At 46.0% G+C, this 26,072-nt stretch overlaps 1 protein-coding gene across 2 annotated transcripts in view; it reads left to right on the forward strand.

The window, feature by feature from the left end:
* KIF5C (kinesin family member 5C) overlaps positions 1-25,643 on the forward strand; it is a 150,719-nt gene extending 125,076 nt beyond the window's left edge. For both annotated transcript variants that reach the window (XM_032286340.1, XM_032286341.1), the window contains 7 exons: positions 992-1,093; positions 1,289-1,349; positions 5,991-6,062; positions 8,962-9,066; positions 11,126-11,342; positions 12,540-12,653; positions 23,838-25,643. In XM_032286340.1, the coding sequence (XP_032142231.1) occupies positions 992-1,093; positions 1,289-1,349; positions 5,991-6,062; positions 8,962-9,066; positions 11,126-11,342; positions 12,540-12,646 (664 nt within the window). In that variant the 3' untranslated portion in view covers positions 12,647-12,653; positions 23,838-25,643. The remainder of the gene's footprint in view (positions 1-991; positions 1,094-1,288; positions 1,350-5,990; positions 6,063-8,961; positions 9,067-11,125; positions 11,343-12,539; positions 12,654-23,837) is intronic.
* The last annotated feature ends 429 nt before the right edge of the window (positions 25,644-26,072 follow it).

Consider the following 26,072-nt stretch of genomic DNA (forward strand, 5'->3'; position numbering starts at 1 on the left):
TGATCCAAGTCCCTTTTCAATGTGTGTGAGCCGCTGGAAAGGAGCATTTGCATTTTAAAAGAAGAGATTGGTAACCCAAGCAAAAGTCTAAATGGTGTGACCCAGGCTGGGTGCCCAGTCCCAGAAGGAAAGCACTTAGTCTCCTCCCTCCGTTTCTCCTTCCAGGCCACTCACCTTCTGTTGCCAAGTTATGCTTTCCCATTCAGGGATGTCTCGTGTTCATTATTCTGATTAATCACCCTCATGTATTCACCCGGAAGGGAGGGGGAAGATGGGTTGGTGAGTGAGTTAGGAGGTAGGGGAGCTTCCTAGGCCTGTGCCTTTCAAATGGACTCTGGGCTTTCCTTCTGGTAGTGCATAACTGCTCCTTCACACATGCTTGGTTGTGGCTCTAGGAAAGGTTTTATGAGTCCTGGGCTGATGTAAATGTTGACCAAACACCCTCAACCAGATGGAAAGTTTCTGTCTGCAGCAGAGCCCAGGCTGCCTTCTCTTCATAATTCCTCTCTCTGTACCCACTCCTCGAGGGCAGGAACTGTGCCTGTACCAGTGAGGCATTTGGACTTGGGAGATATTTTTAGAACATCAGACCAGAAAGGAAGGAAGGTGGAAACGGCCAAATGAGATTGCCCGAGTGAGTGCATGCCGTCGGAGGGACCGAGGGAGCAGAATTCTTCAGACATGGGTTCTCTGTTTTAAAATATCAGCCCTTCTCCCTTCTCATATTTTTCCCCTGAAGCTCTTGCACAAGCAAGCTATAAATACATCCTCAAAGCCTTATGTTTCATGCCTCTTAGATGCACCCCAGAAATTAGTTTTCACTTGGGCAGGGAGGAAGCTGTGTGGCTGTTCTCTGATCCCTCCAAATCCTGCAGAATTATTGCTTTTATTGTACAGACCTAATGGGGTTGGAACAGAACCACGGTTTTAGCTGGATGACTCAGAATTTCAGACTGATGTGGAATATATTGCTTTTTCCTCTCAATTTCAGTTTGAATCAGAAACTGCAACTGGAACAGGAGAAGCTCAGTTCTGATTATAACAAGCTGAAAATAGAGGACCAAGAGAGAGAAATGAAACTGGAAAAGCTCTTGTGAGTGCACTCTAAATATTTCCTCTATTTTCTCTCATCCCTGTGATATTCTGGTTAGATTGGGCTAATTTAAAAACAGACAATGGCTATTTGTGTGCTTGTTGGTTGGTTTTGTTGATTTATCTGTGGATGCAAATAGTATCTGCTGAAACCTCTGAGTCCCCTCTGGTGATCTATGTTTTTTTTTTTTTTCAGATTGCTGAATGATAAAAGGGAACAAGCCAGAGAAGACCTCAAAGGGCTGGAGGAGACAGTGGTATGTCAAGATGTTTCCCAATTTATTTTTCTCTCCAAGACCGGGTTCGTTTGTGATTTGTCAGATTGTTTATTCCAAAATTTTATCCATGCACAGCTTTCTGTGTAATATTTTAGATAAGACATTCTGTGGAAAAGTAGGATTTGTAGAATTTATTCCTCAACTCTTCACAGAATCAACCAACCAATCCATTCATCCTTAGAGCAGTAACCTGGAGCCCCAGAGTGAGAATTAAGCTGAATTGCAACTCAGCAATTTTACAGCCCTGCACTTTGTGACATACTTCCACTCGACATTCAACAGATATTTATTGAGCGTCTCCTAAGGGCTGGCATTCTCCAAGGTGCTTGAATATACCCATAAACAACAGCAATAAGATCCCTGCCCTCGTGAAGCTTACCTTTAGCTGGGAGAGACGATAAACAATAAGGAAGCAAATCTTGAACTCTATCAAAACATGCGTAGGGTGCTGACCAGGGGAGGCTCCCTCAGCATGTGACCTTTTAGCAGGGACTCGAAGCAGGAGAAGTGAGCCATGAGATGTGTGGGGGACAGCATTCCAGGCAGAGGCAACAGCTTATGCCAAGGTCTGGAGACAAGCCCCGCACTGTCAGGACTGTCATGTTGGGGGCAGGCAGGGAAGTCTGTGTGGCAGCAGCTGAGGGAGGGACACAGATACAAGGTGAGCAAGGTAGAGCCTGCAGTGATGCAGGCCAGGTAAAACCTTGAGTCCGGCAGGGCTTTGGGTGGAGTAGTGACAGGCCTGCCTTACCTTTGGAAGGGCTAGTTATTTGAAATGTTGGCTGTTTTTCTCTGTCCTGTGTCTGGGTTCGTTGGCATCATCTCCTCTGGTCGGCTTCCATTTCAGCTGCTCTGTGGGGTAGCTGCCTGGCTCCATGCCCCACAGCCTGCGCTTTGAGACAGACCATTCCAACATAGCCTCTCCATTTGGTGAAAACACATTCAGACATTTCACATGATTCAACAACAGAGAGAAACTGTTGTTTAGATACAGTCATCCATTTTGGCTCGGTTCATGTGTCATGTGGATCTGTGAGGGACTGAGCCGTCTCCAAGGACCTGGTGACCCCACACTGGTGGCAGTCGGTTGCTTGAGTCTGGCCCTGAGACTGTGCCTTGGCCCTTGGACTAGTAGTATTTGTTGCACCTCGAAGCCAGGGAGAGGAAATGCGGGCACCAGCCATTGGTGACAGAAGATGCCTGTGTCCAAAGGAAAGTGGGTCTTTTGAGTATGGAGGAGGAGCTTGTGGAGGGAGCCGGCAAGGGAACCTGAAACGAAGCCATAAAATTGCTTTATCTACATCTGTTTTACCAGAGAAGTGATAATCCTCATTATAGATAATTATAGAAATTCAGAAAAATATTGAACATTACAATTTCACTATATTTCCACCAGCCAGAGATCCCTGATATCAATGAAATATTTTTGGATGCTTTCTTCGTTCATACCTGTGAGTTCTCAGGCACTCTTACCCCACTGTCCCTACCCATCCATGCCCTCTTTCAGTCTCACTCACACCTACAACTCAAGGCACACGAGCACATCACACACTCACACAGGGACTCAAAGGCCCTTGCCCACACACACAGTCAGCCGCTCACCCTCAGGCCCTCATGCCTCTGCTCAGTCTCACTCACTCCTGCATGCGTCTCCACACATGAGCACTTACAACACACAGGACATGCACACTTGCCTGCACACACACAACTTGCATGCACACTAGCAATCGTCCACACCTCCTCACTGGCACATTCACACACACAACACTCGTGCAGTCGCTCACCCTCACTCCCCTTGCTTGCCTTCACTCACACCCCCACCCATATTCACACTCCCTTGTACATCTTGCACAGATGCTCTCTCGGGACACTCCCCCTCGCACGCACACAGGTGCGTTTGCACACGCCACCCTCGTGCTCTTGTTCACCCTCACACCCACCTTCGCTTACACGCACACACATTTCCATGCTCACGGACTCTCATGCTTTCTGCTCTCATACCCTCAGGAGTGTGATATTTAAAGAACGTTTTATCAGCTCTTTTGCCTTTTTTGAAGTTCGAGTGGTCTTTTGCGTCTTTCGAATGACGTATTTTCCTCACTAGCTCCTCTCATCTCCCTGCCTGTCCGCTGTCCATCCCACGCTGGGCACAGTTCCACGGGCACCCTCGCCCGGCCGTGCACGTGGACAGACCCACTGGCTTCGTGGCACTCAGATTCGCTCCCTCAATCTCACTTGCCACCCACACGCGTCGCATGCACACTTTTAAGATCCAAGATTGGAGCCCTGCACTGTATGCTGTTTTAGACTCGGATGTTTTCACTCAGCCTTGGAATTCTCCCCGAGTCGTAAATGTTCTTCAGAAATAGACGAGCTGTCCTTGGCTGACTGCTCTGCCGCCCTCCTCGGCGCAGGGACTGTTCTGCCTCTGGGAGTGTTTGGGTGGGGTGGGTGGGGCATGGAACCTGCTGGCCAGGGGGTGAATGCCTGGGACACCCGTTCCAGGGGACAGTGGTGGAAAAGGCCCACTAGCCATCTGGGCATCCCTGGGCCCCGGGCAGTGGACTCGCTGGAACTGGTCACTGTCTGGGCTTTGGGGCAGGAGCCCTCTGGCTGCATTGATGGGACTTGTATTCCCTCCTTGCTAGTCCCGCCCTTGCTGTCCACTGTGACAGGGAGCTGAGCCTTGAGCTTTGGCATGGAGGGTGGCAACCTGTGATGTGAACAGGAAGCACATGGAGAGCCGGAGGGATGATCATGAGTGTGATGGAGGGAAAAAAATATATAATTGCCACAGGAGGCCGAACGATAGTTGCCTAAGCACAGTGTGCATAAATAAAAAAGACAAGTGATTTTTAAATGTTTTATACTATCCTTCCCGAACTGTTTATCATTGAATCCACCTTAAAACAGACAACAATGAGAGAAAGTTGCCAAACTCAGGACACTATATTTGGTATTTATTTGCCAGGAAATGCCTGGCCCTTGGACAGAGCACTGTTCTCATTCTATCTTCTGTTTTCATTCCCCTTTGGTGTGGTAGTGTTTTCATGCAAAATGTGAACTGTGATTACAGTTCAATCAGTAATAAAACCACTGACGAGAGAGCGAGAGTGAGAGCAAGACAACAAGAGAGAGAGCATGAGAGAGCATGCAGGGCGGGCGCAGGTGTTAAGAAGCAGGGTATCCGGGCTGAGCTCCCTCCGGCAGGGCCTGGGACAGTGTGTCTGCAACACAGTGAGTGCTGCACCCCTGCCCCTGGGCTGGAAGGTGGCACAGCCTCAGACAGGTCCTATGTGCACATTATTCATAATCACAGATCCATTTGGTTTCCTGCAGAAAGTAATTACCTCATCCGAAGACACAATTGACTTCAAGTCCTTATTTCAACATAGAATTGGACCCAGTAATAAGACCTTAAATAAAGAGAGAATCTTTATTGCAAGAAACTTAGTGTTTCCATAGCCTTATACTCTGTTTCTTCCTTTTAGATGTGAGCATGTGTGAGTTGCGTCCCTTGAAATTCTGTGTTAGAGTAGGTCAATTTAGACAAATGGAAAAGTTTGCATGCAGAATTTAGCTCTCTCCTCTTCCTTTATGGGAAAATATTTTGCAAGAAGCTTATCATATCTCCTATAGTAAATACATGGAGACTTGAACCTAAGGAAATATTTGATCTTCCGATCTTGTTACCAAAGATCACCAGATTTGGCTCAGCCTCTTGTCTCAGTAATGTAATTCCTAAAGGTTCGTTTGTAGAAAATAATCCAAAATGAAGGAGAAAAATGCCCCCAAGAAGTTAAATACAGTGAAAGTTTTAACAACAATAAAAGGAAGCACTACAAGCCTAAGGAAGAAATGGCTTTTATGATATGAAATATGCATCAATAAATTCATACCAGTCATGTTTACTGAGCACTTAATATGTGCCAGCAAATGTTCTAAGAGCATGATAAGGTTCACCTCATTTAATCTTGACAGCAATGATGAGGGAACCACTGTTTTTATTCTCATGTTACCAATAAGAAAACTGAGGCACAGAAAGGTGAGCTAGCTTGCCCAGGGCCACCCAGGAGGAAAGTCCACAAAATGCTTCATCCGTAAGCTCAGTCCTGGAAAGCAAACAAGCGTATGGACTTGCACCTGAAGCCTGTGAGGAAACATGAAAAATGCCAGTCCGTTAGGGTGAGATATTGTGGCTAACTTTTCATTTAAGCTTATTGGTATTACATTGTAACATTTACGTAATAAAGAAAAAAGGAATCTATTCTGATACAACATGGCCCAGTAAGAATGTTTCAGAGGAAACCTTTGGATTTTTGTGGGTGAGGCCATGTATGGTTCCCTTGTGAGTAGAGCAGATCAGTAGAGTTTGTTACTAGTTTACAGTTTGTGGTCTGGGTTCTCAGGCTCTGCATTTCAAGGTGCTCCAGTAACAACACTGGGTCCAGGGGTGGGCATGGTAGGGGGGCATCACAGAAAAGGGGATGCACCAGCAGCGTCCATGGCGGGCTTGGGAAGTGTCCATGCAGGAGTCTGGGGAAATGATCTGGTGCCCGGTGTGCTGTCAATTCTGTGAATTTGTACACTGAAGTGGCCTTTAAAAATCTTCTCTTCCAGTCTCGAGAATTGCAGACGCTTCACAACCTTCGGAAACTCTTTGTCCAGGATCTGACCACCCGAGTTAAAAAAGTGAGTTCTCTTTTGTCTGAATGGGACTGAGAAGAAAATCAAAGATGGCTGGGAAGAATTATTTTCAGCAGAAATATCACTTGCTTAAGTCAGGGCTGGTTATGCTTAAAAATTAATTACTTCACACCAGAGAATATTATTAAAAGAACGTGCTGGAGGCAAAACATACTTGGGAACATTTTCCCATCTGATTTTTCCCTCTTAGTAAAAGGAAGTCAGAATGCTTTCCCTGGCCTTCATTTCAGATGAGCACATATTTTTTCTGGCCTCCAGTGCGTGAGGGCAACTGCTCTTGACACAGAAACATTTAGAGCAGTCTTTTCAGAAAGCATTGCCTGGAAGCCTGGAGAAGTTGGACCAAGAGAGCCTCTTACTTGTTTGTTAAGAGGCCATTAGGGGCTAGGTCAGAGTTTATGAAGCACTTCAACTCCAATATTTTATTTGCTTTTCCCAGCAATTATGTAAGTGGTGCTTAGTGTTCCTGTTTTTGCAGATGTGGAGGTAGGCTCAGATGTTAAATAACTTACCCAATATTGCACTGGTGGGAAGAGCCAGAGATGGGTCTGGAACCCAGGGTCTCTGGATCTGAGCTTTTCTGGTCCTCATGCTACACCAGCAATCTGGAGACACTCTATAACGGTGACTCCCCCAGGAAGCTTGCAGAGGTTTAAGGAAGGAGTGGGAGGTGAAGGCAGCAAGAGGACTACTCTTTCAAAGTGTTTAAAAGTGATGGATGCAACACACTGGGCCATGTGTAGAGGGACGGTAGGATTGAAGGAAGGTCTGTTTAAGAAAAGTGTGCATATGTGTGCAAATGTGTGTGCATATTTGTGTGTGCACATATGTGTGACTGTATCCGTGTGAAGGAGCCAAGGGAAAGAGATCAAATGCCTGGCGAAGATGGAGTCGGTTCTGAGGGAGAGGGTTAATAGTGTAGACAGATGTATTAGGTAGGCGTGGTAAGGAGGAGGGACACAGATTCTTAGAGGGTAGGAGGAGGGAAGTCAAGTTGGAAGGATAGGCCGGGAAATACATGAGGGTGGAAAGAAGTCACATTTGATGACTTGGGTCTTCTTGGTTTATATGGAAGCTCAGTCCTTGGTGGGAAAGTAGGGAAGAGAATGGGAAGCCTAAGAAGACTAGAACACAGTTCAGGCAGTGGAGGAGGGGCCGTGCTATGGAAGAGGAGAAGGGTCGCCGAGCAGTGGTGTTGGTGCTGAGTCAGAAGCCTGGGTTTGGCATGGCCCCTGACAGCATGGTTCAAGCGAGTTTAGAATTCTGGGAAAGAAAATAAAGAAGGCAGAGAACGCTGGGCAATTTCAAGGCCTGCATGGCAACTGCTAGGCAAGTACATGGTGAGCACGATCCAAAATACAAATGACCATGGGGGCCTGGACCAGACGGGAGAGTGAAGCCAGAGCAAAGTGATGGACAGGGAGACTAGACGGGGAGGGCACCTGGCCAGAGCTTATGATGTGGGTTGAAAAGGTTCAGTCTGAGGAAGGTGGTGGAAGCCATGACCATACATAGGAGGCCCTGGTCTCAGGGAGGGTTAGGAGCTTGAGATCAGACTTCCAGATTTTGTGATAAAAAATCTCTCTAGGAAAGCCCTGCTTTTAGACCAGTAGTTTTCTACGGGTGGTTCTCTGGCCATCGGCCTCGGCATCACCTAGGAAACTGTTTACATATGCAAAGTCTCGTACTCTACCCTAGATCCACTGAATCAGAGACTAGGGCTGGGGCGTGGCAATCTAAGTCTCAATAAACCCTCCCCTGGGGAGCCTGGTGCTAAGGCTTAAGTTTGGGGAGCTCAGTTTTAGACTGAAGAGCTGCAGGTTTGAGATGCTCATGTAGCAATTACCTTTCAGAAAAAGGATGATGATCTCTTTTGTAATCAGAGCAAACATGCTTTGCCACCTTGGAACACCGGGATGTATTTGCACCTGTACTTTCCAACTTATCTGTGCCACTTGGCTTGCCAGGAGTGCAGTGTTTTGCCAATTTCAAGATCTGATAAATTTCAAGAATTTACCCAGCACAAGGATGCTGTGATTAATTTGGGTTGATTCACTAATGAATTTTATAGATTTGGAAGCTGAAGGGACAAGCAGAGGCCATTAAGACTTCTCAGTGGGATCGCAGACACTTGCTTACAAGCTTGGTGACTTGTTATCCCATCATGATGGCTGAAGTAAAATTTAGGTCTTGGGTTTATGTTTTCCTGGTTGTTGTTTCTCAATGAGTTTTGGAATGCTTTCTTTTGAAAAGAAGTCTCTATTTACTACATGCAAGGGAGAGGTGTATTTTACTGAAGATACATCATCTGTAACTTTCTTTTTGAGACAAGAGTTTTGCTCTTGTTGCTCAACCTGGAGTGCAATGGTGCGACCTCAGCTCACTGCAACCTCCACCTCCTGGGTTCAAGAGATTCTCCTGCCTCAGCCTCCCAAGTACCTGGGGGATTACAGGCATGCGCCACGACACCGGCTAATTTTGTATGTTTTTTTTTTTTTTTCTAGTAGAGATGGGGTTTCTCCATGTTGGTCAGGCTGGTCTCAAACTCCTAACCTCATGTGATCTGCCCGCCTCGGCCTCCCAAAGTGCTGGGATTACAGGCATGAGCCAATGCACCTGGCCTCATCTGTAACTTTCAAAAGCAGATTTGAAGTTTTTTTTTTTCTAGTTGTCTAAAAAATAGCTCCTCCTCAAATCATTTTTTGTACTAATAAGGGAAATTAATTGGGGGGTTTGTTGAGTCTGAACTTTTAGAACCTCTCGATTTTTGCTTTCAGAATACCCTTTGGTGGGAATGGGGATTTTTTTTTTTCGTCCACATTATCCTGGGATGGAGGGTGGGCGGGTGACAGCCTGTCCTTCTGACCTCTTGGTGTTGGTGCAGAGTGTGGAGTTGGACAGCGATGATGGAGGGGGCAGTGCCGCCCAGAAGCAGAAAATTTCCTTTTTGGAGAATAACCTGGAGCAGCTCACCAAGGTTCACAAGCAGGTAGGAGAGTTCCACCTGCTCCCCTCTGCTTACCCCCTCTCTCCTGGAAACAAGCCCCACCAGGTTTGGCCCCGGGGTGCAGACGATGCTGAGATTGAAGGTAAAAGAACTGTACGCCATCAGAGGACATAACGGCTACAAAGGTTCCCTACAAATCCTTTAGTTCTCAGTGACTTCTCTTATATATAAAGGACTTTCTTTTATCAAAGCCAAATGTAAAGTATTGGGTTTGAGCTCTCTGGGGTTGGAGAGGGAAGTGTTCAGAGGCCTGTCCTTTCATCCTGCCTCCCCCCCTGACTTTGGACACCAACTAGCTTCTGTATCTAGCTCTGAGGTACCTCTGTGGACCTGAAGGCTCCACAGAAGGCAAAGTGGACACCACTGAGCTGGTTCAAGTCCTTTATTTTTACATAAGGGGAAACAGACTGGTGCCTTGCTTCATTGCACGGTGGGAGGACTGGGACTGGAACCAGCACCCTCTCCGCTCAGCTGCCCGTTCCTAGTGCTCTCAGACGCTCTCTCGGATGCCTGCGATGCGCTGGCATTTGTCTAGAGTGACAGAGAGTGATAACTGTGTCCAAACCCATCAGTGATTTTGGCAGGTCATTTGTCTTGGATACTTTCCGTTTATACGTTGGTGTGTGCCTGGCTGTTTTCCCTTTTTAGGACTTGGGTTGTGACGGAAACGGCCCAAGTTTTTGAACCACATGACTGAGGAGTTGTCATTTCTGTTTGAATTGTTAAGTCTTCATCAATATTATTGATGATGGTATTTTGTTTTACCCAGACGGAGGATGATAGTGTCAAGATGGTTGAAGCCATTCAACCAAATTGTTGATGAGAAATACAAAAGCAAAAACTACCAGAGAGCTTGAAATAGGGCTCTGAGATGCATGTTTTTTTTTTTTTTTTTTTTTTTTTTTTGACAGTCTTGCTCTGTCACCCAGGCTGGAGTGCAATGGTATGATCTCCACTTACCACAACCTCCGCCTCCTGGGTTCAGGTGATTCTTCTGCCTCAGCCTTCTGAGTAGCTGGGATTATAGGCATGTGACACTACTCCCAGCTAATTTTTTGTATTTTTAGTAGAGACTGGGTTTCACCATGTTGACCGGGCTGGTCTTGAACTCCTGACCTCGTGATTTGCCCGCCTCTGCCTCCCAAAGTGCTGGGAGTACAGGCCTGAGCCATCGTGCCTGGCCAAGATGCGTTATTTTATTCATGGATTGAATGAACATTTATTAAGAACCTACTCTCTGCCAGGCACTAGAGCTGGTGCTTGGAGAACAAAGCAGGAGACCCAGCAGAAGCTCACTTTGCTGTAGCACTTTCTGATTCTCAAAACTTTCTCCAACCACCTGGATCCCCTGTTATACAGTAGACTTGTGTTATGGATGAGAAACTTGAGGCTTGTGGTCAAATGACTTATACCAAGTCAGATGGCCAGGAGCCCACTAAAGAGCGCCCATAAATAGCTGGCCCTTGAGCCCACTCCTGCCTAGAGCTGGCCTGTTTCTTCAGTCAGCAAAAAGGCGCCGTCTCCTCCTCTTACCTCTTGGCCTCTGGATATGTTGTGAAGCTGGGTCCCAACCCCATGCCAGTGTAAGCAGCAGGTCCTGCGTGGAAGGAAGCCCTCTGAGAGCTCAGGAACATGCTTGTTTTTCACTGAGTCCTTTTGAACCGGCTTTAAGTGTCTCAGCTTTCTCATGCTAATTTACTATTCTCATACATGGTCAATTTTCTCACACAATTCCCCTTTCCCCTGCATACACCCAAACAAAAGGGGAGGAAAATCTTGCCTCAGACCGAAGGTTTCCTGTGGTGGGAAATAGCTTTTAATTGTATCCCCACCAGCCCCATTCCTTGCACCCGTGAATCACGTGTTCAGCAGCCCAGAGTCCACAGTCTGAGTTTTCCTTTCCTTTCTATGGTTGTATGGTGTTTCAAAGACGACCTAGCGGGGGCCGCCTGCTCAGCCGCAGGGGCTGCTTCTGGCTGCTCCGGTTTGCACCGCGCAGCCTGCCTGGTAACTCTCTGCCTTTCCCCTCCTGCGGCCCCAGCTGGTTCGGGACAACGCAGACCTGCGCTGTGAACTGCCCAAGCTGGAGAAGCGGCTGCGCGCCACGGCCGAGCGTGTCAAGGCGCTGGAGAGCGCGCTGAAGGAGGCCAAGGAGAACGCCATGCGGGACCGCAAGCGCTACCAGCAGGAGGTGGATCGCATCAAGGAGGCTGTGCGGGCCAAGAACATGGCCAGGAGGGCCCATTCAGCCCAGATCGGTACGTGCGTGCGCCGTGGTGCCTGGGGCTTGAGAAGCTGCTGCGGCCTCCCAGCTAAGATTTGCTAAAAGATCAAGAGAACGCAGCCCTGTAGGACGCAGCCCTGACCGCACCCTGTTCCCCTCCCCGCCCCCTCCCACCCCACCCCCGGGGGAATGGGATTGTCAGACACCCCCATTATTCTACTCTGAGATATTCCAGCATACTTTGTGGCCTCAAAACTTCTGAGCTGGGCAGAGAGAAGGCAGCCAGGGTTATAGGCCTAGGTCTTGGGCTATAAATATGTATACTCTTAGATAAAATACTGGAATAGGAGGATATTTCTCTGTAAGGTGTGAAGGGCCCCTGTGTTCTGCACCTGGTGGGGCCATGAAGGAGCCTGTATGTAGCCAGAGCCCCAGGGAAAGCCTCCAAGTGCAGATCTGGAAATACCCCGGGAAGAGCCAGGCTGGCATCGGTGATGGGGCGTGGCTACAGGCTGGCACAGAGCTTGGGGAGGTCTAGAGTCTCAGGTCCTTCAAGACCTGTATGGATTTGGGCATTTCGCCCGTGTAGGAAATGTGGGTGTAGCCAGAGTAGTAGTTCCCAGGATAGAGCCATAGGGATAAAAACAACTTCGGGATTTTCTCTAAATTTATCCTTTAATTTTTTTGTTTAACTGAAACATCTCCAATAACGTGTAATTTATTTCCCATCAGGTATTGCTGTACGGATATATTGTAAACCAGCAGCTTCATGTTTCTAGTTTTAAATCATACCTTAGATTAGTGGTTCAACGCATTTGCAGGATTTCATACCCTTTGCGAATCTATTAAAAGCTATGGACCCTCTCCCCAGAAAATAGCATCACAGGCAGAATTGCATCCAATTTCAGGGGCTACACAGATGCCCTTGACGGTCATGGGAACCGATGATCTGTTTCAGATAAAACTGAAAATCTTTTTTCCTACCTTTTCTTGGCCAAAATTAGAAACGAGCTGATTGATGTATAATTTCTTTCTGTCCCTTAAATATTTGGATGCCTTGGATTTGCTAACTATACTGATAGTTTTCCCATTTTCAGAAAGATCTGATGGTTGGTAAGAATTGTACTGTTGATAAGACTTGTGAATTTTATTTGTCACAGGTGACCTGTAGGTATCTGGTTGCTGTAAGCCTAAATGTTTGTTCTCTCTTCTTTCCGCTGGTTGGATACAGCCAAGCCCATCCGGCCCGGACACTACCCAGCCTCATCTCCAACGGCTGTCCATGCCATTCGAGGGGGAGGAGGCAGCTCTTCAAACTCCACTCACTACCAGAAATAAATACTAAGTGAGTCCCATGTCAAGGGTGGTTTATCTATCTGGAGGCAGAGCCTTCTTGCATTTCCAAAGCCCCTGCCTGACAGTGGACCTTCAGTAGAGAGCAGTTCAGCCTTACTCCAGCACAGGCCCTGAGGGTCCCAGGTAAACAGAGACCTGGACTTACCCTCACTCAGTTGAGAGCCCTGGGGTCTTCTAGCTGAGGCTACCTGGGGCCCATGGGACCTGGACCCAGGCCTGGCCCAGTCCCCTCCAGTGGTAGGTGTGCTGAGTGGTTCAGCTTAGCTTTGTTTTGCCAATGGGACTCCCTTCTATAGTTGGCATCCCAAAGGGCATTACCTGTTGGTCAACTGCTTTAACCCAGAGCAGACAGAAGTTGGGTGTTGCTTTAAGTCTCAGCAACAGAATATAAAGAAAGAGCCAGATAATAGAAAGTGATGTTTTTATGTTTACTATCTGAACTCAATAAGTGGGGGTTTAAGGAATATATCTAGGTGGGTCCAGAGTGCTTTTTTCTTTGAGATGGTGGTCTGCCAGCTTCTCTGCCCGAAGCCCACATGCCTGACATTGCTCTCCCAGCAAAAAGAAAAGGAACAAGTGATATGCTTTACAAAAGAGAAGAAAGAGAGAGTGAAAACCGTTCTTTATGATGTAAATGGAGAAAAGAGGCTACTAGTTGGGCAGGCAGACAAATGACTAGGTGACCAGAAAACTTTGTTTAGAAAAATTCTGACTTTGAACATGCAGATGGGAAGAGATGTCTCTGGACATTGTCCTTGGACTGTAAGCCTTTGCTAGGGCAGCTGGCTCCCAACGCATGCAAGCATGCCTGGTGTGAAGGCTGGACTTTTCCTTATCCATCCCTTTTTGCCTCAAGGCAAGAAGGCCAGCAGGAGAGGCTGGAGCCATCACTTTGGGTCTGGGTATGGCTCAGGCTTAGGCTAAAACATCCAAGGGAAATGCTTTGGTGACTGCTCCCACACAACTTTCACCTGTGCTGCCCCAGGCAGTGCCAAGGAGCAGGCCAGGGGCTGGTCAGAGTAGCAGGAACAGGAGGGAAGGTGGAGGCAGCCCTCGGGCCGGGAGTGTGTCTGCCAGCATCTGCCGTCTTCCAGACAGGAAGATGGGAAATGGTCTTGGCAGTGGGCCACCCCATTCATATCTAATCTCTGCTTCCAATCAGAAGTAGAATGAAACTGGAAGTTAGAAAGTTGCTTTTGACTACATGTTGTCAGTATCGAGGCTGATACCTGAAGGGAACTCTAAGATCCAGCTGGGCAGCTTAGAACAGAAAAGCCTGAAGCAGTGGTCCTCGAACTTTGGTGGATGTGAGCATCCTCGAGCACCCAGAGTCCCAGGCTCCTTAGGGGAGGAAGGGCCTGGCTTTGTTTGTTGTTTCAACCAAGTATTCCAGGTGATTCTGATATTTGTCAAAGTTTGAGAACTCACCATGGTTTATACAGGATGGTAGTTTATTTCTGTCTTGTGTCCAGGAAATTTGAAGGTGGTGTGTCAGTAGCTGAGCATCTCCACAGTGATAACAGAAACCTAGCTTCTTAACTAGGTTAAGCAAGTGCCTGCCTCCTGAGCTCAAGGCCAGCCAAGGTCACCAAATGACTTCAGTTTCAGCCATCATGCCTATATTCCAAGTTTAGCAACCAGAGAAGAAGGAGAGGAGAGGCGAAAGCAGCCATCCTGAATGAATCCCTTTAAGTAGCTTTCCTGAAGCCCCATGCAATGCTGACACCTCCCTTTCTTTGGGCAGCCCTGAGCCACATGGCCACATCTAGCTGGAAAAGGTAGTCTTTTAGCAGGGCACTTCACTACCCCAAAGAAGGGTAATGCTCTTTGAGCGAGGAGAGGGTGAGTGGAGGTTGGGTGGGCAGCTGGCACACTGTGCATTATAGATCACCTGATATGCGCAGCATTGGGCTAGATATAATACAGGCCTTACCTCATCAGATGAAAGCACACAGAGAGATGTGTTGGTATGGTTCCCAACAAGACCTTACTAAATATACTGGTCCAGGGATTCTGGGCTCCAGAGATTATGCAATGGGACAGTCATCTTCTTCAAGGATTCCAACAAAGGTCTGCCAGTCCCATATTTTGTGTCGGCTCCAAACAACCAAATCCTGGTCGTTCATCACCAGTGTAGCCTCTTCTCATACTGAGCATGAAAATCAGTAGGTCTGGTGGACTTTCAAGACCCTCGAAGTGGCAGAACCACCCTCACCCATTATGGCAGTTATTTATTTTTTTAATTTTACTTTAAGTTCTGGGATATATGTGCTGCATGTGCAGGTTTGTTACATAGATACATGTGCCATGATGGTTTACTGCACCTGTCGACCCATCATCTTTTTGAGATGGAGTTTTGCTGTTGTCACCCAGGCTGGAGTGCAATGGCATGATCTCGGCTCACTGCAACCTCTGCCACCTGGGTTCAAACGATTCTCCTGCTTCAGCCTCCCGAGTAGCTGGGATTACAGGCATGCTCCACCACACCCAGCTAATTTTTGCATTTTTAGTAGAGACGGGGTTTTACCATGTTGTCCAGGTTGGTCTTGAACTCCTGACCTCAAGTGATCCGCCCACCTCAGCTTCCCAGCATTGGACAAGGGACCTGGGTTCAGGTGTCAGGTTTTCTGTTTCCTTCAAGTTACTTAACCTCAGAGTCTGTTTCCTCATCTATGAAATGGGGAGAATCTTTTATCATGGTCATTGGCATTGACAGAAGGTTTAAATGAGGTCATGCTTCTAAGCACATGACAATTGCTCAATAAAAATGTTAACTGCTAGTATAGAGAAGCGCTGTAGAATATGGTAGTTGACAAAAGTTGGTTTACAGTGTCCTTTAATTCACATAGTTGTTACCAAATGGTTTTTAGTCCCTCTATAGCAATAAATCCTGGCCACTGAGTGGGGAAGGCCCATGTCCAACTGAGTATCCTGTTTGTTACTATGAGCTGATATAAGGGCTTTTAAAGATATTACTGGCTGGGCAGAGTGGCTCATGCCTGTAATCCCAGCACTTCGGGAAGCTGAGGCAGGTGGATCACTTGAGGTCAGGAGTTCAAAACCAACCTGACCAATACAGTAAAACCCCTTCCCTACTAAAAACAGAAACATTAGCTGGGTGTGTAGGTACACGCCTATAACCCTAGCTACTTGGGAGGCTGAGGCAGGAGAATCGCTTGAACCCAGGAGGTGGAGGTTGCAGTGAGCTGCGATTGTGCCACTGCACTCCAGCCTGGGTGACAAAGTGAGAGCCTGTCGAGCCTGTCTCAAATATATATATAAAGAGAATTTATCTACAAGCTACAACTATTTTAAAGAAATGACTGGGCATTTGTTAGTGGAGATTAAAAATAGGTAGTAATCCACAGATTCAGGAATTACAATTGAATGGTAAAGAAATATTAAATCATTTCTGAAAATTAATTGGAACTGCAGAACTCATTGCTTAGATGAGATCAAAGCCTTTTTGAGACAGTCTTTCCTGACCTTTGGAATTTTCGTTCTGAAGTCTCTCTTCCCTGGGTGGAAATGATCTCAGTTGACTCTTCCCAGCCCTCCTGTTGGAGTCAGAGCACATATTCTTGCAGCTGGATATCTTTGGAATTTCCTTCTGCTTCATTTCAGGGTCCAAGAATTATAGCCATAATGAGTATTTTGGTTTATCCTCAAGGTTTCAGAGCCACTGAAGGTGCCAATGTACAAAAATCAAAAGAACCCAGGATAATGCTGGCTTTGATCTTATCTAGTTCAAATCCACAGGGGCTGCCTCAGGAGAAGGAGATGATCTTTTTCAAACCTCAGACCTACATATGGGTCAGTGTAGTGCAACCACATGACATTGGGCAAGTTGCTTGATTTCTTTCAGCTTCAGTTTTTCTCACCTGCCAAGTGGGATCTGGCATCGAGGGCCTGGCTCTGTACTTGGTTTCACAGTGAATGAGACAAGAAGGCTCTGTTCTTGTGCAGTGATATGCTCATTAGGGGAAGACGGACAGAAAATAAACAAGGTAACTTCAAGTAGTGGTAAGTGCTCAGAAGAAAACGAAAACAGGCTAATGGAGTAGGAACACTGTTTTAGAAGAGGGGGTGACATTTACGTTGAGAACTGAGTGATAAAAAATGCCAGGCACACAGAAACTTGGGAGAGAGTGGTTCGATGCTCACTCAAGGGGGGGAATGAATGAGGGTTATCTGAGGAATGTTAGCAAGGCTGATAAGGTGGTAGCTCATGACCCAGGAGAGCTCATCTTCATTAGAGTAGATGTGGAGGGAGTTGGACCCAAGTAAATGAAGGTGTTGAGGCTGTGGGCAAGTTAGATTGTAACCTAGTGTGAGAGGCCGGGGGGGCTGTGGGCATGGGAGCAGTGGGACCTGGTTCATAATGAGACAAGGCCACTCTGGGCTGGACCCTAGATAAGAAGGGGTAGGGGTGGGGCAACAATAAGAAGTGGGGGTTGCCTAGGGGTCACTGTGGGTGGCCACGGGGGAGGGTCCAGTACTGGACCAGGGTGATGGCAGCAGGGGAGAAGTGTCCGAGTCAGTGCCTGCTTAGAGCTGATTCAGCTGTCAGGCTTACTGATGAGGGTTTGAGATCCAAGAGGAGGAAGGAAGGGAATCAAGGTAGTTCCTAGATTTGGGTGGGCTCCAGCAGTTAGGGAAACCTTGGTTCCTTTTTAACCATGCCAGGGAAAATTGGGGGATGAGCAGGTTTTGTGGGAAAGCTTGGTTTCCATCACATTGCTTTTGCGCTGCCTCTCAGGCATCCAGCTGAGCCCGCCACCCAAGTGGGTGCATGGAATAGGTGGCTGGATCTCTGGGTCTGGAGCACAGGAGAGAGGCCGGGACGAGGCCAGGGCTGGAGAGTCGTGACCTGTAGATTGTGTTTATGGCCACAGGTCTGGAGGAGGCAACCTAGAGAAAAGGGGGCCACAGCAGAGGGGAGCTGGGGGGGCGAGCTGGAGCAGGACCAGGCCCAGGCACTGGCAAGTGGGAAGGTCAGAGAAAGGAGGTGGCACAGCCGAGGGGCCCGAGGAGCATGTGGGGGCACAGAGGTCACGTGAAGACTGTGACCCTAGAAGGAAGGTGGTCAGCTCAGAGCCTGAGTAAGATGATGACAGAGATTGGGTGGTTGAAGAAGGCCAGATGGCGGTGACCTTAGCATGGACTAGAGAGAGTGGGTGAGGAAGTAAAGCCGGCAGCTGAACTCACTTTGCGAGTTTTATTTGAAGGAGATGAGAGGAATGGAGCCATGTGGGGTTAAGACAGGGTTGCGTTGCTTTTCTGTTGCAAGATGGGAGATACTACAGCATAGCTGTGTGCGACGGTGATGGTCTAGTCCAGTGGGGCAGAGGAGGAAGCACAGATGCGGGTGGGCTGTAGATGGGGTGAGCTGGGAGGCAAGATCCGGCTCACCTTAGACCAGCTCACCTTAGAGCTTTCCTCATGCTGGCAAGAAGCCAGCTGATCAGCTGAGAGGGAGGGAGGGGAAGCAGGGGCTCGGGCTTGAGAACAGAGAAGGTGTAAAATCGACCTCTCAGGCAGTGCTGAGTGCTTCTTTGCGGCCCCACACTTAACACAGACACCTGATTAAACATCTGCCCAGCTCTCTGGTTCTGAGGGCCCTGAAAATCCACTTCCTCTCCAGGCAGTGCTTTGGCAAGCCAGGGGACTTGTTCAAATGTCTCCACCAGATGGCGCCAGTGGGGCATTGCTGAAACCTCAGATGTTTTCTGAAAGACTGAAAGCAGAATACTCTTTTTCTTGGTTTTCCTGTATTTATAGCATTTTATCTCAAACTTGAGTAGTAAATAGTGTACTTTTAAAGGGATAAAATTCTCGCAGATCCCCAGAGTTTATTTAAATTATTTTATTATAATACTTAAGTATTTGCACATTTTAAACAATATACATTCCCTGCTTACAGATCTTATACAACTGTCAAGACAAATTCAGAAATTAAATTGAAATAAAACCACAAATAAAAAGTCCAAACCACCAAACTTCACATAATTTAATGAAAAATGGGCTTTTTTCTAAAAATAAAGAGCTAGGTGCAGTGCGACTCCGGAGTTCGTTGCTTCTTGCAGAGTTTGGAATGCCTGTTCTTCGTGTGTTGTGGCGTGACTCGATTCTTTCTCTCCTGTACTCCCAGCACTTTGAGAGGCTGAGGTGGGAGGATGGCTTGAGCTCTGGAGTTTGAGACCAGCCTGGGCAACATAGCAAGACCTTGTCTCTACCAAAAATAAAAAAAAATTAGCCAGGTGTGTTGGTGCATGCCCGTAGTTCCAGTGACTTGGGAGGCTGAGCTGGCAGGATCACTTCAGCTGAGGAGTTTGAGGCTGCGGTGAGCTGTGATGGTGCCACCACACTCTAGCCTGGGTGACAGAGTGAGATCCTGCCTCGAAAATAAATAAACGAATAAAAACAAATACATGAAGATTAGCCTAGTACCTGGTGCCGAACAAGCACCCAGTACCCACCTGTGTGGTCCTCATCACCTGATCCTGTCTCCTCATTCTGCATCCCAAAAAGGCAGATGAGCTGTCAAGGTACCACCACTGTGAGTGGTAGATCCTGGGCTAAGAGCAATGATCTTCTCTGCAACAGTTCTCAAAGTTCTTGGCCTTAGGACCCTTTCTTCTCTTAAATAAGATCGATGGACTGGGTGTGGTGGCTCACCCCTGTAATCCTAGCACTTTCGGAGGTCAAGGCAGGAGGATCACTCAAAGCCAGGAGTTTGGAACCAAAGTGGTCAGCATAGTGAGACTCTGTCTCTAAAAAAAAAAAAAAAGAAAAAAAAAATTAAAAAATTAAAAATTAGTTGTGGATGGTGGCATACACCTGTAGTCCCAACTACTTGGGCAGCTGATGTGGGAGGATTGCTTAAGCCCAGGAGTTTGAGGCTGTGGTGAGTGATGTTTGTGCCACTGCACTCCAGTCTGGGTGACAGAATGGCAATCTTTCTAAAAAAAAAAAAAAGAGGGATCAATGAGTTTTTATATATATGGGTTATACTTATTGATATGGATCATATCAGAGATTAAAGCAAAAAATTTAGAATACTGCCAGATTCATTTACAAATAGTAATAAGCTCGTACATGTTACTGTAAATACGATTCGCAATGAAAATAACTATTTTCAAAACAAAAAAAATAGCCAAATGGCATTGTTTTACATTTTTGCAAATCTCTTTGATGTCTGGCTATTTAATAGATGGCAACTGGACTCCCCCGGCTGCGTCTGCATTCTGTCTGTTGCGGTGTGTTGTTTTGGTCGAAGTGTATGAAGAGAATCTCCCCTTGTCATGCCAGACAAGATTCTGGGCCACTGGACAGCTAAGAAAACTGTGGCGTGGGGAAGGTGGGATCATAGTGTGCACATCACAGGCTTGTCTGGGATTGAATGAGAGAATGTGAAAGTAGAGAGAAAAAAGTCTTAGAAGAGGATCTGGCAAAATTAGGCCCCCATGCATGTGAGCTACCGTTAAAGTGGTCATGGGGACAGACCTGACGAGGACAGGGAGAGAGGACAGAAATAACTGTAGGTGGGTACTGCTGAGGCAGAGGGACTTTGAAACTCTCATTCTCAACCCAAAGGGAGGAATTGGGGATCTCGAGGAGGCAAGAATTCCTGATTCTGTCTACAGCACAGTAGCCTCCTCCGCCTTAGTACTCCTCAGCTTCACGGTTCTCAGAGTCAGAAGTTCACAGCGACCAAATATGTACCAAAGCTCCAATGAGATAAATCCACTTCTATTCAGCGGTGATAAGTAAAGTACAATTGGTAATTCTTATAATGTGGGGATTGAATTATAAAAAGGCAAAAGAAAAGATAAAACTATGTACTGTTTGGATTAAGCTTAAATCCATTGCAAGCAATTGCAAAAGCCAAAATTGGGGGTGAAAACGGTCTCTAAATACGTCTTGCAAAACCCTTTTATAATCAACCTCTTTCTTCAGCCTTCCCCACCCTTTCTAAAGAAAGGTGATTTTATTTCCTCCTAAATCTGGTCACACATTGCCACTTTGAATTACCATCTACAGTTTGGCAGAGCGCCAGGGACAGTCTTGTAGCGGGTCAGTTGGTCCAGTCCCCTGCTTCTGAGTGAGTGAGTGACTGCTCGGAACCCTCAAAGAGAGAGTCAACAGGACTGGGCTTTAAAGATTCTGCAGACTCCCCAGTACTCTGGGATTAGAGCAGTCAGAAATGCTTTATCTCAGGGCTGAACCATTTACCTTTAAAATGTATGTCTATTTCCTCCCATGAATTTATCTAAGGGGATGAAGATCCAGATAGTGGGGAGGATGGATGGGAACATCCTACTGGAATTCATGTTTCTTGGGCTTGCTGGAAAGACTTCTCAGCAGACAGGCCTATAGAGATCCTTAACTGGGGATGAAGAGGAACGCCGCATCGTAGTAAAGAAAGGAACCTTTACTGGCAGAGTTCCTGTGCTTTTCCTTCCAGCAACCTGTCACAATCTCGGCTCTCCTCTCTCACGCTCCTTGAGGTGACTAAACTAAGCAGGTGGGGCCTCCTTTGTAGCCCTGTGTTGCTTCCAAACTATGAGCCAAAACCTGCTGCATCTTGCCCAGCGGGGATCGGGGACTTTGGCTGAAAGGCCTTCCAGGGGAAATCGTGTCACTTCATGGTCTGCTGGAGTTACGGAGGCTGCCCTGTTGCATTTGTGTGTCTAGTGCTTGCTGTGTCAACACGGATTGTCTGCAAACATTGTGTCAGGCCATAATCCCACAATCCAAGGTATGTGCCGGCACCTCCCTGCCTCTGGGCACGCAGGACGGCCATCTCATCCGACCCGGGGGATCTCATCTGACCAGGGGGATAGTGTGTTTGGAGAAATGAACCTGTGAGAGTGTGAAATGGCGATGTCAATGGTGGCATTCAGGCAGCACTCCAACGGTTTTCAGCCCAAAATGGATATTCAATAACAACTGTGACCATGCTTTTAGGTTTTTCACTTCTAATATTGACAAAAAGCCCAAAATTTCACTAGAAAGGCCATATTCTTCCCAAAGATACCTCTTACTCTCTGTGACTTCTAAAAATGACAAGAATATCACCATCTAGGGTTGTTTAAGCTCTTCTTAGTTGAGTAGCCTTGCCATTGTGGGAGATTATACCAAATGAGTTTTCTGAATATTTTTTCTTTTTTTTTTTTTTGAGACCGAGCCTCACTCTGTCACCCAGGCTGTAGTGCAGTGGCATGATCTCGGCTTACTGCAGCCCCTGCCTCCCAGGTTCAAGTGATTCTCCTGCCTCAGTCTCCCGAGTAGTTGAGACTACAGGCGCATGCCACCATGCTTGGCTAATTTTTGTATTTTTAGTAGAGTTGGGGTTTCACCGTGTTGGCCAGGCTGGTCTCCAATTCTTGACCTCAAGTGATCCACCTGCTTTGGCCTCCCAAACCAAAGTGGTGGGATCACAGGCATGATGAGCCACTGTGCCCGGCCAAGAGGTGGTATTTTTAAAAAGAATGTGTTGTTATGCTTTTTAATTTTCTACTCAGTTTCTGTTCTGTATTTCTTCTCCTTTTTCACCTACTTTGCTTTTATCTACTTTTATAACCCCTTTCTAGACTGCGATTTTTTCCATTTATATGTAACTTACATCCTGCTTATTGATACAAAATATGTGAGGTTGCTTACAATGGTATAGCATATAAATCAGGAGAGTGAAGGAAAAAAAGAGCACGGTAGCAGGAATCTGAGACATTTACCACAGATGAGCACCAAATTTTGATATAAGCCTAGAGGCAAAACAAAAAGCATAATGTGTCAGGTTATGGAGGCTTGTTTTTTTTTAAATCAAAAAAGAAGTTGGGCTTTTCTTAGTGGCTGTCATATTTCCGGTACTAGGTAATTCCATGTATTTTTCAAGAATGAGCTTCTGCCTCCCTCTTTTGTCATCCCTGTCCCCATCCCCTAGAATACCATGAACTCTGCGCAAAACCTATAGCAAGATATCAGAGCTAGGGCTTCAAGCTGGTGACGGGAAGCAGGGCCTTTCAGTGTCTTCTGAAAGCTGAGCTTACGGGCATTGGGTACAGGCTGACAGAGGCCACTCAGGCTGGTCTAGACATTCATCCTGGGGATGTGCCCAGCACCAGCCGAACCTCTGGTGAGAAGTGGAATGAAATGGAAGGGCGCGCTTTTTTGGAGAATCTCATTATCCGTTGGAGATGGAGCATACCTTTCGGAACTGGGAACCTCTTTCTACAGAGAGCCTGGGTTAAGGGCCCTGTTGCACCTGCTTGCTATCCTAAGTGCAAGAAAATGAGAAATGTTTTAATTTCCCCTTAGGAATGAGAAAATGCATTATGTTACTGTGAATATATATAGTCTCAGCAGATACTTATGGAAGAGATGTTGAGACTGTCAGGACTAAATACTTAAAATCAGGAAGCAGGAAGCTGTGCTGTTCACGTGCTACTAGCCACATGTGCCTTTTGAGCTCTCAAAATGTGGCTAAGTCCAAACTGAGATGTGCTGAAAGTGGAAGATATACACCAGATTGCAAACACTATTGTGTGAAAAAAAGATCTCAGTAGTAATATTGTAACGTAAACGATCTCAACATGTAATACCAATTACATGTTGAAATGATACTGTTTTGAATTTATTAGGCTATATAAAATATATTACAGTTAATCTTACCTATTTGTTTTTACTTTTTAATGTAGCCACTAGAAAATTTGAAATTAAATATGTGGCTAGACCAGGCATGGTAGCTCACACCTGTAATCCCAGCACTTTGGGAGGCCGAGGCGGGCAGATCACCTGAGGTCAGCAGTTCGAGACCAGCCTGGCCAACATGGGAAAACCCTGTCTCTACTAAAAATACAAAAATTAGCCAGGCATGATGGCACGCCCCTGTAATCCCAGCTACTTGGAGGCTGAGGCAGAAAAATTGCTTTAATCCAAGAGGCAGAGGTTGCAGTGAGCTGAGATCACACCCACTGCCCTCCAGCCTGGGCAACAAGAGCAAAACTCTGTCTCAAAAACAAACAAATAAAAACAAAAAAAATATGTGGTTCATGTTATATTTACATCTGAAAGCTCTGGTCTAAACATCTAGAATTAAATTTTTTTTGTTGAGTAAATTTCTACTGTTTTCTCTAATTCCTATGTTCTCTCTTTGGTTCTCTTTCAACAGATACAACTCCACGTAGCATGTCAAGGACTACATTAATCACCAATTCCTTTATTTTTTTCCCTCTTACAGTTTCCATTTTTTTTTTATACTTGCTTACCCCAGCCATCTGCAGTACACCAGTTTCAGGTCTTTGAGGTGTGTAGAGTTTCTGTGTGTACAGATGTGTGCTCGGACTTTTCTCTTTCTGAGAAATCTGAAGGAGATGGTTGCAGAAGATCCACTTACTACGCAGAACCATTACCGCTGACTCAGCCTCCAGGGTGTTGGGTGGTTTCTGGGTGGTCCCTGGAGCCTCCTCTGGGCAGTGCACTGTCCCATCTGTACGCCCCAATGTGCCATTCCCTGGAGGGGAACAACCAAGTGCCGTGGAGGCAGGCGATCATGCTCTGCCTCAACTGTCTGGTTTCCTGTAAAATAAACACATTACTTTATATTTTTAAGGAACAAAAAGTGCTGCTATAGGGTTCAAAGTTTTCATTCTGAACACTTTTCCAAAACAAATTACCCCAAAGACACATTTTGAATATCCAGGTCACATCTTTGGATCTGTAAAATATACCTTTTAGTGTGGCACCTGTTAAAATGCAAAGCAAATTTCTTTGGGGCAGAAAAACAATCTGACAGTGGCAATGTAGAATTTGTTCATTCAGATACATCTATGTAAATGCAAAAAGTCCTAAAAGTCACCTCCGAGCTGCTTGCTTTTGAACCTGCAGCAACTAGTCTTGACCGGCCTGGTTTGAACATCATTCTTTCAGAAGTGCTGAAAATGCTGCAGAGTTGGATAAATGGAAATGTGACTGCCCCTCTCCTCACTTCTTCCTCCCTGATCCTTCTGGAGCTTGCATCGGGAATGGCCTCTTTCTCTAACCATTTTCAGTTTGAGGGGGTATTGCTGAAGAAATCCAGCATCATTCCAGCAGTTGAAAAAAGGAAACCTTGGGGAGAAAGTACTTGAGAAGATTTTGTTCTTTGTGCTTGTCTATGAATAAGTTGTCATGAATAAGTTATTATTTTAACCCATCATTGCAGACTATTTGAATTCTTTGACACCAAAAAGGTTTCATCTTCTTAGGCACAATTAGAAAAAAATCCATATTGTTGGATATTTTACATTTAGTTTATTTATTCAAATACATAAATCTAAAGCTCAATCAACCCTTACTTCCAGTTGTGCATATTAAGAAGATCAATTTCCAAGTAGTAAAGTTTTCGGAGAAACTGACAAAGATTCAGTTAAGTTGGTCTTGTGTGCTGCTATTTTTTTTTTTTTTTTTTTGACAAATTTGGGGGTAAGTCAATGACAGTGAAACCAATCTCGGTGAAAGCTCCTATCCTCTCATGATGTGGGCCCAAGATGGGTGAGCTGGCACTGTACCCTGAAGCTTTCACCACTGTAATGAAGTATATGCCAGGGGAGACTGGGCTTTTCTCATGGCTGTGTGGGTTGAAGGTAGTTCAAGTGTGTGTGTGTGTGTGTGTGTGTGTGTGTGTTTGTGTAAAGTGCTAAGAACTGTGCATTGACATCCAAACATTTCTTGTATAAAATTTCCCTAGCAAAGCAAACCCACTTTGACTTAATTTATTTGGTAAATGTTGCACTTTGTTTATGTGTGTTTTGTTTTGGGTGGGGGGATAAGGGGAGAGAGGAGGACAAATTTTATTGAAGTCCTTATTTCGTGAAGATGGCAATTTTGCATTTGTTTAATTTTTTTTCCTTCTTTGATTTTGTTATCAGTGCCAGCCCAATATACCTGCTCCATCATTATTTACAGTCTGATAGGAGGGTCCTTGTGGGGCAGCGTTTGCAAAGCTTATCAGGTAAAAACATATGTGCCACATAACCTTGTTAATATGTTTCCCTCTAATTTGGGGAGGTAAAACATGGGTGTTTGAGAAGATTGCCATTTAATCATTGTCCTATTACTACTGTCCATTATGCAGTTGTATTACTTTTTGTTTGGAAATTGAAGAAAGGTCAGTGATGATTTTTGGTTCTTGCTAATATCCATGATAAAATAGATTGCTTTTAGATTCTTTCCAGTGTGATTTTTCCCTGGGTAACCCCTTTCTACTTCTAAAGAATTGCTCAACACTTTCATGTTTCAAAGGGAAACATTCACTTGTAGTTCCCTATTACTTGATCTTTACAAGGGACTGACAAAATTCGCTTTACTTTTATTCACAGAGAAAGTTGGCTTTGATGTCTCTTAAAGATAATTCTGCTAGTTGCTG

This window comes from Sapajus apella, unplaced genomic scaffold, assembly GCF_009761245.1.
Source record: "Sapajus apella isolate SASKATOON/1434 unplaced genomic scaffold, GSC_monkey_1.0 scaffold18, whole genome shotgun sequence".
NCBI classification, from domain to species: domain Eukaryota; kingdom Metazoa; phylum Chordata; class Mammalia; order Primates; family Cebidae; genus Sapajus; species Sapajus apella.